The sequence below is a fragment of the Bufo bufo genome, chromosome 8, assembly GCF_905171765.1.
Source record: "Bufo bufo chromosome 8, aBufBuf1.1, whole genome shotgun sequence".
NCBI lineage: Eukaryota > Metazoa > Chordata > Amphibia > Anura > Bufonidae > Bufo > Bufo bufo.
In genome coordinates, this window is record NC_053396.1 from 155929786 (window position 1) to 155946631 (window position 16846).

General features: G+C 41.1%; 1 protein-coding gene across 4 annotated transcripts in view; it reads left to right on the forward strand.

Annotated features, from left to right (window-relative positions):
- The window catches only part of FGF13 (fibroblast growth factor 13), a 438846-nt gene that overhangs the window by 372879 nt on the left and 49121 nt on the right, over positions 1-16846 (forward strand). For 3 of the 4 annotated variants that reach the window (XM_040405320.1, XM_040405319.1, XM_040405323.1), the window contains 2 exons: positions 6853-6963; positions 15636-15739. In XM_040405320.1, coding sequence (XP_040261254.1) covers positions 6853-6963; positions 15636-15739 — 215 coding nt within the window. Of the gene's footprint in view, positions 1-4634; positions 5670-6852; positions 6964-15635; positions 15740-16846 lie in introns of those variants that run through there. The other variant, XM_040405321.1, reaches the window with a different exon arrangement.

A 16846-nucleotide genomic window follows, 5' to 3' on the forward strand; every position in this document is an offset into this window, starting at 1 on the left:
AGGTAGCGGTCCTGCTGCTGGGTTGTTGCCCTCCTCCACGTCTCCTGATGTACTGGCCTGTCTCCTGGTAGCGCCTCCATGCTCTGGACACTACGCTGGCAGACACAGCAAACCTTCTTGCCACAGCTCGCATTGATGTGCCATCCTGGATAAGCTGCACTACCTGAGCTGTAGACTCCGTCTCTTGCGACCACTAGAGTGAAAGCACCGCCAGCATTCAAAAGTGACAAAAACATCAGCCAGGAAGCATAGGAACTGAGAAGTGGTCTGTGGTCACCACCTGCAGAACCACTCCTTTATTGGGGGTGTCTTGCTAATTGCCTATAATTTCCACCTGTTGTCTATCCCATTTGCACAACAGCATGTGAAATTTATTGTCACTCAGTGTTGCTTCCTAAGTGGACTGTATGATCACAAAGTGTGATTGACTTGGAGTTATATTGTGTTGTTTAAGTGTTCCCTTTATTTTTTTGAGCAGTGTATATATATATATATATATATATATATATAAAATTGTTTCTACATAAGCTACCGTTCTGCATTTACATCAATTTCATTCAACCTGTGGCTCTTTAGCCATTGGAACAACTACAGGTCCCAGCATGCCCAGGCAGTCTGCAGCTTTCATTGCTTACCAGACCGTGTAGTTTCACAACAGCTAAAGAGCCATAAGTTGATTACTGATTTTAATGTAGGGATTTCTACACTTTGGGCTTATTTACAACACGGCTGCTTTGCCGCCACTGGCGTAGATTCAGCCAGGCATGTCACTGCACAGAGATAGGAAGGAGAAGGGGGGTTGCCTCACAGCGACTGGTTGCCAGAGCAGACATGAAGGAGGGGGAAGGAGAATTCTTACATGTTGAGACAGACATTTGACTGGGAGACCGAAACATTAGCCACCAAACAGATAATATGGCTAATGAGAAGCAATTCCAGTATAAGATAAATGTCTGAGCTTACATGAGAGCGGTAGCATGCTCAGTAAAATAGTAATTTCTGTCTGTCTAGTTCACCCTGTTTCGACATCGGTGTATATACCCATTTTATGACTGAATCATATTTTGCTGTGATTGCCTATAAAATGCTAATAATGCAACATATGAACACAATCATTAAAAGGTAACTTGTAGGTCATGGGTCTGTGTCTTTAGTTAGTGTAATAGTGTAATAGCTGAAGATCTGTTAGGAGATTTTAGCAGCTTCGGTGTAGTAGTGGGTTAGGAGTTAAAGGGGTTGTCTCATTTGATCATATGGCATTTATCATGTAGAAAAAGTTAATAGAAGGCACTTACTAATGTATTGTGATTGTCCATATTGCCTCTTTTGCTGGCTTGATTCATTTTTATATCACATAATACACTGCTCATGTCTAGCAGTTATGACCCCCCAGAGAGCTCACCCTGCTGGTCACTTCTGGCACCGATTCCAACTGTGATGTTATCGTGCAGGCAAGATAGTATTATAATGTACCTGCATAGTAACACTGTAGGAGACTCAGGGTACATTGCCTGCTCTCCATAGATATACAAGATTCCAGAATTTAGTTTTGCCCCTATCCGCAGAACCATCACTGTTACTTATTGGAGCATAATTATAGGGGGTAAAGAGGAAGCAGTCACACCCGGGCCCTGTAACCTAAGAAAGCTCACTGCCTTACTAGACTACACCAATATTATAAATGGCATAGGATAGGTAGGACCCTTTTATAGATTTTGTATTGGTGCCCTGAAGTTTCCACTTACGCCACTCTTATGCTACTTTCACACTAGCGGCACGGACCTCCGGCAGGCTGTTCCGTCGGGTGAACAGCCTGTCGGATCCGTCCTGCCGCTAGTGAACGTGTGCCCCCGGACTGCCACTCTTCCCACATTGACTATAATGGAGGCGGGGTGGAGTTCCGGCGGAGGCACAGCAGCGCACGGCGAGAGGCTGCTGGAATAAATGTCGGACATGTTGTAGTTTTATTCCGGCAGCCTCTCGCCGTGCGCTACCATGCCTCCTCCGGAACTCCGCCCCCATTATAGGTCAATGGGGACGGAGCGGCAGTTCTGGGGCACACGTTCACTAGCGGCTGGACAGATCCGACGGAACAGCCTGCCGGAGGTCCGAGCCGCTAATGTGAAAGTAGCCTTACTCATGAGAGAAGGGTGAATTGATTCTGCACTACTCTCATTTGTTACAAATTTATCAAAAGATTCTAACTTTAACAAATCCAACATTTTTGTGATTCGGCATGTATGAATAGCTCGAAATTGCAGCCACCACTAAAAATGGATAATTTTTTAAATGTTTTTCTAATTAAAAAAGAAAATGCAGCGTCCATACATGTTGTTGTCAGTGATATTACTTATGCTGTCTTGGCATGAAAGAGCTTCCAAGGAGTTGCATACTGTCCTTGGAGACCAAAAAATGTCATACGTTACTTTTAGGCCAATTAGGGCATGTTCGATTTTGGTCAAATTTAGTCAGACTGAATTGAATCTGAAGGCCAAGTCAACCAAATTGGACCCAAAACTAATTTTGGAAAATTTATCTCTATTATTTATATGACTGTGTGTTCTTCTAAAAGGCTAGGACCTAGGATTTTCTGCAGGCGGTATTAGGGACGATTGTCTATTTTCCCCAGTACCACCTTCGCTCCAGTTACAGATGAGTGACAGCAAGTGGCTATTGTCAGTTTTGCTATATTTGTACACTTTGGCCCACAGTTATCATTAGATTACAGCAGTTTTCTGGCGTGAAAAAGCATGTTTGTGACTTTTTCAACATCACTTGCATAAAAATTTTGCCATTACTCCACTGGCCTCATCCCTTTTTTCCAAAATAGGTGGCATGGCGAGGGTGGGCTGGGGGTGAGGCCGGCGGTCCTGCCACATTTATCATTTGCACACTAAAATCAACGGCAAGCAGGTGTTCATCTGGATATCATAGCCCAGTGTATGCCGCCAGGCTATGATAAATATGTGCCTTCATTAGTTTATATATGGAGAAATTATATATTGTAGTCATGCACATATGACTACGGTAGGACCACTTGTCATTTAGCTTACATATCTCATATGACTTACAGTACAGACCAAAAGTTTAGACACACCTTCTCATTCAAAGAGTTTTCTTTATTTTCATGACTATGAAAATTGTAGATTCACACTGAAGGCATCAAAACTATGAATTAACACATGTGGAATTATATACATAACAAACAATGGTGAAACAACTGAAAATATGTCATATTCTAGGTTCTTCAAAGTAGTCACCTTTTGCTTTGATTACTGCTTTGCACACTCTTGGCATTCTCTTGATGAGCTTCAAGAGGTAGTCCCCTGAAATGGTTTTCACTTCACAGGTGTGCCCTGTCAGGTTTAATAAGTGGGATTTCTTGCCTTATAAATGGGGTTGGGACCATCAGTTGCGTTGAGGAGAAGTCAGGTGGATACACAGCGGATAGTCCTACTGAATAGACTGTTAGAATTGGTATTATGGCAAGAAAAAAGCAGCTAAGTAAAGAAAAATGAGTGGCCATCATTACTTTAAGAAATGAAGGTCAGTCAGTCAGCCGAAAAATGGTTAAAACTTTGATAGTAAGGGCTATTTGACCATGAAGGAGAGTGATGGGGTGCTGCGCCAGATGACCTGGCCTCCACAGTCACCGGACCTGAACCCAATTGAGATGGTTTGGGGTGAGCTGGACCGCAGAGTGAAGGCAAAAGGGCCAAAAAGTGCTAAGCATCTCTGGAAACTCCTTCAAGACTGTTGGAAGACCATTTCAGGGGACTACCTCTTGAAGCTCATCAAGAGAATGCCAAGAGCATGCAAAGCAGTAATCAAAGCAAAAGGTGGCTACTTTGAAGAACCTAGAATATGACATATTTTTAGCTGTTTCACACTTGTTTTTTATGTATATAATTCCTCATTTGTTAATTCATAGTTTTGATGCCTTCATAGTCATGAAAATAAAGAAAACTCTTTGAATGAGATGGTGTGTCCAAACTTTTGGTCTGTACTGTACATATTCAGCATCTCAATAAAGCAGGAGAACATAAGTGTCTGAAAGTTTCCAAAAGTGTTCAGCAAGGCAAATCCATCTTGTCCAATCCAGCAGACATCAGGGGAGCATGTTCCAACCTCCACAGACAATAGATTATCTATAGATAATATAGAAATCATCCGGAATCCAGCAATAAATATCTATTTTTATAATTATTATAGTAGGAACTTCTGTCATTGTGCTACCGTAGTGCACCTCAGTAATGTAGATTCTGGGAGCTTCTAGCCGCAATGGGCATCACATAATCTTTCCATAATCATTCATCTTGTGAAATTATTATAAATGATCTTCATTTGGTAAGATTTAATATCATGAACAATGCCTATAGAATTCCTCTCACAGGCAGAAAAAAATGCATTTGGAGGCATCGTTAATAATCTCCTTTGAGGAAGAACTAGGCAGGAAAATTACAGCGACCAATCAGAAGGCAGTCCCTGGCAGCCAATCCCATGATCTCAGCAAAGACCAATAATGAATCGTTTTTCTGTCCCAAGTCCAGTTACTCACTTAGCATTTTTAATCTATTCTGGCAAGGAAGGAGTCAATTGCCAATTAATTTAAACTACCTTTCTCTCCCCGGGAGGTGGCTCTTCAGAGCGGGTTTCCTTCCTCAACATATAGCTCATCCTGACCTGCTATCTCCAGCCTCTCCTCGAGATAGAAAGGCATGCAATAGAAATTCATACAGGACTCAAGTCAACAAATGGAAGAGCCGAGCCCTGAATGCTTTTGTTGTGCTCAGTAAAAGTAACCAGATGTTTCTGGAGGACACACAATAGGATACTGGTCAGAGCTATTCTGCATTTCATTGAAAAAAGGAGTGGAACAACCCATCTGCATCTCCCTCGCTCTCTCCCTCTCTCACACACACAGTTACAAGTGGCTTTAGCGCCTGAAGACTGAGGCTGCTGCTGCTGCATTGTACACAGCATTCTTGGAATACAGAAAAGGCTCATTATTATCTAGAATGTAACTAGCCTGAACCAAGGAAAAGAAATGCATCCTCTGCAAGCAAGAGACGTGAGCTGTATCTATGATTCTGGAATAGAAGTGCAAAGAACGGACCATTGTCTCTTCGAGGTCAAGCCCATACTGCAACATTGGTCAATGTTTGGGCTATAAAACTCTTGACAAGACATCCATCAGATCTAGAAATTACGAAAACTGGACAATCAGAAGGCTCCTGGTCACGAGACATCAGAGGGCTTTAAAAAAGTTGGCAATATTCATAAGGAGGAGAAATGACTTAGGGTGTATTTCCACTCCTGGATCTAAATGATATCAATTCTTCAGAGGAGGCACCAAGCTTGAGAAAAATCCATGGTGTAAATGTCAACTTTCTTAATCTGCAGAAGAAATTGTGTACATTTCTGATCACAGTATCTCGTCAAGAAGACCAAACAGGCTTTTTTTTTTTTTTAAACATTAGCCATGGCTGCCGCTATTGCTAGTTCTCTGATTAGGCAGAAAAGACAAGCTCGTGAAAGGGAAAAATCCAATGCATGCAAATGTGTTAGCAGCCCCAGCAAAGGCAAAGGGACCTGCGAAAAAAATAAACTCAATGTCTTCTCTCGGGTTAAATTGTTCGGCTCTAAAAAGAGGAGAAGACGACGACCAGGTTTGCCATCTTCTTATGGTTCCACCTTCATTCATCAGTCATGCTTCATCAAATATTGGATGTGTGTAGACGTGACTGAGATTTTAGCACATGTATGAACAAGGAAGGACCTATAGGCAAAGTAGATTAGGTTAATGTACCGGGCTTGGTGTCTGGTTTCTGATTGGAGGGTGTTGGGATGTTCTAGAAAGCAGATGGGTATTGTGGTGGATAATTTTTTTATTCCCTGTCATCCAAATTCAGTGTAAATTCATTTTATCGCAACTTTTAGATTTTAGCATCCTGCTAGTATAGACGGGACGCATTTTCTGCTATATCATTCGCCTACAGGGACAGCAATGGAGCCTGGACAGGTGATGTTAATATTGACATATGATAATATCTTCCCCAGGACATCTCTTACATGTTAGAAGTGGTCAGAATTAAAACAAATTGATATCTACTATCATTTCCAGGAGGGTATCAATCAGACCTTCCCTCCTGCTGGAAACATATTATTTAGCAATCACGGTTTTCATTTCAGCGGCTGCTTGTTACGCAGATGAGGGAATTCCCTCTACTGGTCATGTTTATTTCATAAATCACAACTGAAATTCTGTTATATTTTACCTCTTCTGAACATGATTGAATAAACAGAATAAGCCAAGGTCCATTAAAGAAATCGCAAGATACAGATATTACAGATTTTGAGTTTGTTATTTGCCACCATTTGTTGTAATATATACATACGTTGTCAGTACGTTCCTTTTAGTCTGCCATGCATTCATGAATAGTATATTTGTAAGTGACACACTCAGCTTTGCTACATCTGTAGTCTATGGGTGATTGATTTTCACAAGGCTGTAGGACAGGGATCAGCAACCTTCGGCACTCCAGCTGCTGTGAAACTATAACTCACAGCATGCGCATTTTCCTGCCTATTCTTGTAACTCCCATAGAAGTGAAATGAGGATTCTGGGAGTTGTAGTTTCAGAACAGCTGGAGTGTGGAAGGTTGCTGATCCCTACTGTAGGAAAATGTATTTCAATGATGAGTGATGCGTATATATATATATATATATATATATATATATATATATATAATTGTGCAGATTCTGAATGGACTCTATCCTTTCCATATGGAAGTAGTATCATGATGATGAAGTAGTTCTAATCAATGCCTTCTGTTTTCTCTCTGCTTACAGAGCCTCAACTCAAAGGTATAATCACAAAACTCTACAGCAGGCAAGGCTACCACTTGCAGCTCCAAGCAGATGGCACGATTGATGGAACAAAGGAGGAGGAGAGCAGTTTCAGTAAGTGGCCCTTAACCTTCTTCCTCATACTATACGTGGGTGTGCATGCCTTCCTCTGACACTGGGCATGGTAGTGGGCAGTCACAGAGCTCTATGTATTGCAGAGGTGGGTTATGTAGAGAAGACACTGGCACCTGAGCTGCAATTTCCTAAGCAACAAAAGTCTAAGTGATAAATTAGAGAGAAAAACTGAGGAGCGGGGCGAGGTTGTTGTCATCTAGGAGAGAATCAAACGTTATCTCCATGGAGATCTGGAGATGTCCTCTAGGTTGCATCACATTTCATCAAAGAACATATATTCACCCACACATCCTGTCAATAATGGGCTGGTTCCCACTTCACTTCTACCAGTTACTACTTTAACCCCTTCTGCCCCTGAAGACACATCCACATCAGTGCATGTCCTGAAGCCATCCAGATCTAATGGGGTTCATGTTAGTGGTTTATGTAAAGCAATTGTCTCCTGCTCCTCTAAGAGTCCAGGCGCAGAACCGTTTTATCACTTAGTCTTCGGGAAAGTTCCATTGTCTAAGTCAGGGCGATAAGTGTTATTTTTAGACTCATAAAAGCAGATAGGAAAGGCAGATGGCCCCATATTGCTGAAGTGTGAAACCATTTAGGAGGAAGGATAAAGCATTAGGAATTACTTTGAGATAATGTCCAGTAACTATTGTCTTTTTAATGTGCCAGTCTTCTAGGGTCTATTATTAAAGCATGATGATTCTTTCAAGGGCTGTAATAAACTGCCCAATGTTCAGACAGTGCAAGCGCCGATGGATGATAACACGTCCACCGGTGCTCGTTTGCAGCAGTCTGATTACCCAGGCCGATTCCAATTGAATGTGTTAAGAGGGATTGCTACCACAGTCGTCCCTCCCTCATTCAGTTCTGTTTGTTATCGGCAGCACATCCCTGATTGCACAGGAAGATGTACTGCTGACAATCAACCTCCTTCATCAGCTGCTCAATTATGTGGGTCAATTATCGGGAATGAGCGTTCCTATGAAAGCTTGTTCCTGATAATTGGCACGAAAATTGTGTGGTTTAATAGGGCACTAAGGCCCCCATAAACATTAGTGTATTGTCGACCGAACCTGACAAGAACAGTCCAGTGTGTATCGGAAACTCAGATAATGTTGGGGGAGAGAAGGATCAGGCCAAGTGAATATTTTTTCCCTATTCTCTTTGTTCTCCCAGAAGATAAGCTGCCACCACCTACCTAGTACAGTATTTTTCTCCTCTTTCCCCATTGAACACGCGTACGCATTTGGCTGAACTGAATGTTTAAGGGAGGGTCGGGATGGGAGTCGGGGCAGATAGCTGATAGTTATTAAATGTTTATGGCCACCTTTAGAATTGATGTCCTATCCTTACCATATGCCATCAATATCAGATTGGTGGGTTCTAACACCTGGCACCCCCACAATCGGATGTTTCAGGCAGGTGCCAACACTGGAAATTTTCAGTGGACAGTACCGGAAGCAGAAGGCTCTGTCCATTGTGTAATGGCCATGTCGGGATACTGCAGCTCAACTTCTATTCCAGTAGTGACGGAGACTAAACAGTGGATGGAACCTTCTGTTTCCAGATTCATCTACTATATATAGTTTCTAGCGCTGGCTGCTGCCCTAGATGATGAGCGTTGGAGGTGCTGAGTGTCAGACCCCCACCAATCTAATATTGATGACTTATCCTATATAAATCCTGGAAAATCCCTTTAACAAGTCCCTACACTGGTAAAAAGGGGAATGAAGGATAAAGGGAGAGGGGGCACTAAGTCATGCATTCTGGAAATGATAGGGTCCAAGACTCCCCACCTTAGAGACAGGTGAAGCTGTTAGAAGGTTGTGTTAACAACGTTCTTTCCAGAGTGCACAGCTAGAAGGAATATTAGCGGGAGAGGGTATGTTACATAGACAGAATCCTCATGTGTAAATCTAAATATAAAAATAAATGCCATTTGTACATCAAGATCTTGGGGGAGTTTTATGCAATCTGTCTAAATGAAAGATTGACTTTGTTGCCCAAAGCAACCGATCATAAACTCATCACGTCAGGGGTAACACACATGAATACAGGCTAGACTTCACCGCACTATTTACATACATGATCGCCATTATGCTTAGAGTTGAGATCACTTCTTTCAGGTGCCCATATACCTACAATAGCTGTTGGCCAAACCTTCACTCAGACAATAGCTATCTCTCCCAACTCCACCATAAGCATGCTCACTTGGCCTTTCTGTGCATGCATGTGCTTTCAATAGAGAGAGAGGAGAAAGACACTGGTTTATCTCCTAGGAGAACTAAAGAATCGAGTGATAACATTCAACGTCCTCATTCTCCTTCTCAACACCATCTGTCAGAGGAGTGTCAGAAGGTCCCCATAAAGCTTAAGTTCCCCATACAAATATGTGTATTGTCACCTGAACATGCAGAGAAGGATCTGTATAATATGTATAGGGAGGTACCAACTCTTCCTCAACAGATGATATCAGGGGAGAACTGGGAACTTAAAGTGTCCCTGGTGAAAAACCTTAAAGTGGGACATATTTTAGGTGGGTCCAAATTGACAGAAGGCAGGCAACACAAGTAGGTAGGGACGACAGAAGTAGGCAGGCCGGCAATGCCATAGTGCAGCACAAAATACCACCCCAGCAGAACCAAATACCACAGTGCAGCACTAAATATTGCCTCAGCAGAACCAAATACCACAGTGCAACACAATATACTGCTGCCCCCCGTGCCAGTATTTAGCTGTATCACTGTCCTGACTACGGTGATACAGTTGAATTCAGGAGGGCACCTGGTCAAATGTATAAGTACCTGATGCTCCTAGCTTTAATTGCTGGGCTATGAGAAAGGCTCAGATGGCCCCCATGGGCATCAGGTGCGTTTTAGACGCCAGTCTTAATAAAGCCCTAAGCTGGCAGAGGATCTACCAAAGTTATAAAGAGGCGCCAGCCTCTCCATAACTTTGGCGCATCTAGCACCAGTTGTAAATGTAAGACAGCTTCCGAGCTGTCTTACATTTAGACTATTTTCTACACCTAAAACAGGCGTAAAAAATGATCAATGAGCTGGGCCTGCCAGCCGATCCTCGCCGACGCAACGCCCACAATTTTAAACATGGCATGAGAGGGGCGAAGTTGCAGATAGAGGCACAACTAACCGTTGTGCCATCATCTGCACATGAAATACACATGAAATTAATAAATGACCCACTATGTCCTTTGTTGACATCTAAGAGCCCCTGACTGGTGTTCTCATCAAATCCTCTAATTAAAATAGGGGCAGTGGCACCTTTGCTACCAATCCTATCTTAGAATAATCAGGTATGTCCAGCCATTCATCAGCATTGTACTTTCTCAGAAATTGCTTTAGCTTTTCCGTTAACCTCTGTTAAATTAGTTTAACCCAAGTAATTGTGCTGCACAGAACATCATTAGCAGATAATGTTCAGCAAACTTTTAAATCATTTAAGTTTTCTGAACTTTGGGTTTACTGAAAGTATATTGGCTTAAAAAAAACAAGATATATATAACAACCCTTTCATTGCTTTACACAGGAATGCAGGAATGTGCAGGAATAATTATCAGTGCAAATGTGGTTTGCTACCGGTAGTGTTGTCCCATATTTACAGAATCAAAAAGGGCACCTGAAGGCATAAGGCTAAGTTCACATCAGCACTAATGGTTCTCGTTGTTCTTTAATTAACAGAAAAAATGGAAAAGAAAATTTCTTTTCTTAACACCATTATAATATTACCATCACTTACCCTCAGCTTGAATCTGTTTCGTCATGTTTTCTTTATGTTCGATGGGAGAAGTTTTTTTATCCATTCAAAATGATGGAAACATGACAGAAAGAAGCTTTCCATTTGTTTTAAGTCAATGAATGTTTTATTTAGATTACTGATTCAATCCCTTTTAATGGATTCGTTTTTTTTTTTCTAATTTTTCCATATACTATGGAAGTAAATCTTTGCCAGCTATGGGCTGATTTAAACTATAACTTATGCCAGTTTCTGGCATAAATGTAAAGAGGTTGCCCATGGACACACCTGTACAGGTGTTGTGCCTGCTATCGCATTAAAGTCAAAGGTTCTGAGCCAGGGTTTCTCAACTCCAGTCCTCAGGGCCCACCTGATGGCCATGTTTTCAGGATTTTCTTAGTATTGAGCAGGTGATATAATTAGTGTCCATGCATCAGGACTTACCACAGGTATTCATTCTGTGGGATATTCTCAAATCCTGACCGGTAGATGGGTCCTGAGCACCGGAGTTGAGAAACCCTGTAATCTGAGCTGTAATATAACACAAAAACTGTGGACAGGTGTGGTGATATTTTTTGGGAGAGAGCAGGCATTTTCTGGACACCCCCTTTAAGTAAATGACCAAAGCCACCCTTTGTGTGCACCTTTTTAATGTTTTACTTGTTTTTGCCAGCAAATTTTAGAAATTTTATAGATGACCATTAATAAAAAATAGGAAAATAAATACGTTTGTCGCCGTAAAATAACTCCAACATAGCCAAATATCCTATAAATAATATGATTAGCCATAACGATGCTTACTATTGTGTATATACTTTACTATTGACAACGATCAGTATTGTGCAGTATATACTTCGCCAGGAATTCCTGCTAATAACCCCAAACCAATGCAGCAGGTCCATAATAACCATGAATCGTAATAATGAAATATGTCTAAGATATTTTCAATAGTTTTGTATGCTAGCGGTATTTAATCTTTGAGATATCAGACAATGATTTAATATGTGATAGAAGTACACATTTAAAGGGGCTGTACAGGATTAAAAGGATTTTCCTGTACTTACATATTGATCAGTGGGAGTCTGATACTCACCACTTTGCTGATCACCTTTGAAAGGGGATGCATTGCTCGTCTGAGTGCTGCAGCCTAATCATAGTATACCAAGCACAGCGCCACACATTATATAGTGGCTGTGCTTGGTATTGCAGCTCACCCCCATTCACTTGCTGCACAAAGGCCTTGTGACTAATGGACGTGATTTTAAAAGCAAATAAAAAAGATTGCAGCACCTGTTGGAGGACCGTGGGCCCTTCCAAGAGCTGATCAGAGGGGGTCCTAAGAGTCCTGACAATATGTCATCAATATGTAAGTTTCAGAAAACCTCTTTTAAAAAAAACATGGCAAATCTCTCTAAAAACAGTGTTACTCCTGCCTACATGTGTTGTGTCCATGGGGATGAGCTGCAATACCCAACACAACCCATGGAGAGCAGCGACGCTGTCTTTGGCAGAAAGCAGCCATGTTTTTCCTGGCCAACTTCTTTATTTCCTTCCATAGATGCTTACAAGATCAGAAATGTGTTCAACTGTTCATTTATCTGAATAGGAATTGCAGAAACCCATGTATTTGCCACCAACACAACCCTATTCAGAGGAACGGAACAAATTTTCCGGCACAGACATTCCTGCAACAAATCTGCTACATGTGAATACACCCATATAAATGAATCAACTAGTAAAATAATCAGTGGATCAGTATTCATGTGGATTGTGAGATATCACAGTGTTCAGCTGGGTTATGAGATATCAACATAGGTTAGGAATGTTTTCTGTGTATGGAAAGAATCTACTGGGAAAATAATGATTGTATTATTATCTTCTGCATAAGGAGACATCATTATCATTATTATTAGCTCATGTTATGGATTTTGCTTTGGGGCTTAAGAGCTTCAGGGTACATCTCTTAGATGAGTGGGATCTTTCAGCTCATCTCAACCACTGGGCAGGCTCTGTACACTCAGCATTTGAGCTTCCATTGGAGATGAAGTGGCCCTGTTTGTAGAAAAACACAGGTTTCCAATGCATATCGGCCAAGTAGAGGCCAAAAGGACGCCGGCATCACTTCAGTAAATGGAACCCTAAGGATATAAACCTGGAGCTTTTCCTGGTGTATAGATAATATCCTGCTAATTTCAATGGGTTTGGATGACCATCTAATGTGTATGATGGCCTCCCAAATCTCCCCTGATGGCTGATGTAGGATTTCAACTACCCGATCCTTTCATTATCAGGAGATAGGCTTCTGCCTGAGGTGTCTGGCAGTGTCTTTTCCCCCTTTCCCCACTCACTACAGATGCTTCCTTGGCTGAGCCGCACATGCTTATGAGTGGGAGGATCAGTTGAGATAGTTGTCAGTCAAATGAGTATTCAGCTGATATCTACTTTAGATAGAAGTAGGTTGATCGTTAAACAGTCATAGAACAATAGAGTCGCTGGTGAATGATTGTTCAGCCGACACAGCTACATACATCGGCTGCTACAGTCATCCGTACATTTTCAATAACACAAAGGACAAGTCTTGGCCTTTTGTTTCAGGGACAGATTGTTCCTGGAATAGCAACTAGGGATGAGCGAATAGATGTGGTACCTTGGAACCGAATCTGAGTTTTTGAAGTTATTACCTGAAGCCTCGCGAGACTTCGCGAAGTAATAACTTCATCTCATCTGTTCCAATACATTCTAATACTGTATGGAGCGCTCACTCCTTACAGTATTCAAACAAATTTTTATGCAAATCGACTTCGGATGTTTCATCCGAAGTCGGTTCACTCATCCCTACTAGCAACTATCGGATGGTTGACTTCTTTCCAGACCCTGTTAGCCTGTCATTGGTCAGCTCCTTCGTTGTTAAAGTCCACCTGAGGAATGATTGCTTTGGTTAAAATCGTTGGATATGCTAAAATTTAGACCTATGCCTGCTGTTAAATGTTTCATACACCTGCAAAATTCATCACATACAGTGATAGCGTACAGTTAGTGTTGAGCAAAGCATTGAAAGCGGAATTCAGTCCGAAATTTAGGAAAACTTCGATTTGCAATGAATCCAAATTTCCTTGCTCTTCATGGTAATGAATATTTTTTTCCTAAAATGGGGAGGAGACTAAGATAGCTGCTGATACTACTGATACAGGAGGTGGGTGTTTCTGTCGGGGCGGAGGAGCGTCTCCCTTTCAGACACGCTGGTGGCAGGCATTTGCTGTTTCCTGGTAATATAATGTCATTTGGCCTTTCTTTCAGAGGGAGCAAAACATTCCCCTATTTTGCTTTGATAGCCAGGGTCTAAAAGCATGGCTATCCAGTAGTGTTTAGCGAAGCAAAACATTCAAAGCAGAACTCGGTCCGAAGGTTAGGAAAATTTTCATTTGCAACGAATCCGAATTTCCTCACGCTTCGTGGTAACTAATCCGTTTTTCTTAAAATGGCGACTGCACATGTTACAAAGTGAAAGTAATTTGTTCCAATAGCCTGCTGGCTATAATTCCCGTTTCTGGTCCTATTAAAAAATAACTTTTATTTGTCTTTTAATAACTATATTCGAACACAGAAAAAACACACACTTTTAAAAGATATATGGAGGACCTGGACCTGTGGGCTCCGTATCTATATCCTCCAAGAGGATTATTATATTGTTCAAGGACTTGCTCTTTCCCACATATGTATCGCACATAGTAAAGTGAAAGTAAGAATCCGGGGAATGCGAGATAGTCCATAATGCCATGCAGCCAGCCAATCCACAGATAGACATCCCCTGTGATTTCACAGCCCTCATTCCACAGGTCTCTGCCATTGTCCTGTGAGATGAGCATAGGAAGACATATGACAAGTGTGAATGTGTTAGAGACAGTGTTGCTGAAAATAATTAATAAAAGAATATTGGAGAGGGAGAGTGCAGGGAGAGTGTGGGAGACTTATTTTGCGTCAGTTGTATTTATTTATTACCTACATTTACTTATTTCTACATCAGCCGTAAATGTAATTCATTACCAATAAGATGGAAGCCTTTATTATTCCAGTGCCAGCATGCCAACCAGTAAAATCCAGTCTGCACCCCTTAGTGGGGGCCAGGTCTTAATGATGACCATCCTCATCTTTTGCTGGCTTTACTTCTTTCAAATCATCCTTCAAAGTCTCCATGTCCTAGAACAGTCAGGAAGATGCAGAGAGGAGGAGCTGGATGTTCCTGATGACATTTTCTCATCGATATTAGATGATGTGGAAAAGGAGGAAAAGCAGATCGCAGAAGAAGGGCTCCCACCTGTAAGGCAGGAGAGCGCTGGGGTTGGAGAAGTGGGTATGCCAGAGCTGATTAATATTCTGTGTTTACTGTCAAATAACCTGCAGGAGATTGCAGGCCAGAACAGCAATAATATGCATATTGTCCCCGCAACCTAATCAGCCAAACTCCATACCAGCAACAGCCCCTGTTTAAAGGTGCCGCAGCCATAAACAATGAAGAAGGACTGTACAGTGTGCTCTTCATTATTAAATGAAAGGCAACTGTAGGCTATTTTGCCGAGCGGTTCTTCACTGGAGTACGGCCACTCCATGCGGTCGTACCCTAAGGCAGAGTGGCCTGGGTATACCTGATTTATGATGATTTGTGACTAATTTGTAACTAATCTAATTTCTTGGCGAACTTCGGCAAAGTTGCTGAATCAAATTTTTCAAAACTTCACTCCTCTCTACTTACCGTTCTTGATAATACTGATCCACTTGATGCTTTTTAAGAGGCTCCATTAAGAACATTGATGTAATGCTTGATGATACTTAAAAGCTTCTAGATAATTACATTTATCTATTCAATGTTTGATTTGGATTCTCTTTGCAATCTCTTTCAGCAATATTTAACCTCATACCAGTCGGCTTACGAGTGGTGGCTATTCAAGGTGTTCAAACTAAGCTATACCTAGCCATGAACAGTGATGGATATTTGTACCCATCAGTAAGTACATTTAAGTCAAATGAATCAATTTACTAATGTAACTAATTATAAAGCAAATGGTATGCTTTGTGTTTTTGTTTTTTTCTTTAACAAATGCATATACTATTGAACTTATGTTGAGAAGGGTAAAATTTTCTTGCCACTACTATAGGAGTGTAGTCAACGTCTGGGCAAGTTAACTATGGCCTCATTCACATTCTGAAGCTATGTTTGGTGGCACATGGAGGCCCTGCGGTTCCATTACAAATGAGCAAATTTCCTAAAATTTGTTAGGTCCGATTCATCTGAATTGGCCAAGAAATTTGATTCGGGTACGTGAAAGTGCTTTGAATACCTGGAAGATCTCTCTCTCTCTCTCTCTCTCGAAAAATTCTACCCAAGAAAATCTGAAGAAATTCTGATTCTACCGAATCAGAATAAAAAAAAAAGATTTGGGTTGAATTTAGATTTGAATGAATCTAAATTCACTCATCTATAGGTTGCCTATTACATAACCCAATGACATATGATGCCCTTAGAAGCCTCCCTATGTGCCTAATATAAAATTGTAGAGATTACAGTATGGCCTTTAGTGATGAGCGGCAGGGCTTATATTCGAATTTGTGATATTTCGCGAATATTTTGTAGAATATTCGTCGAATATTCGCGAATTCTAATATTCGTTATATTCTACATTCTTTTTTTTTTACAAGCAAAATTGGCAATTGCAAATATTACGTAATCAATACAGGTGTGGGTCAAAAACGAATATATAGCACTCTAGAATATAGTGCTATATATTCGTTATTAGAATATTCTGCATTTTTTCCATCTGAACACATGATTCCTCCCTGCTTCTTGAGTCATTGGCCCACAAGCAACTTAAGCAGGGAGGAATCATGACTTCACATGGAAGAAAATGACAAATAATTCTTAAAAAACGAATATATAGCACTATATTCGAAATATTCACGAATTCTTGAAGTGGCGATATTCGAGATAAAAATTTGCTTTTCCAATATTCGTGCTCAACACTATTGACCGTGTGCATGAGTCCTAAAACAGATTTTTCAGTATATCAAGCAATAGAAGAATCTTCTGTATGCAGAAGTAAAAATGGTGATTTGT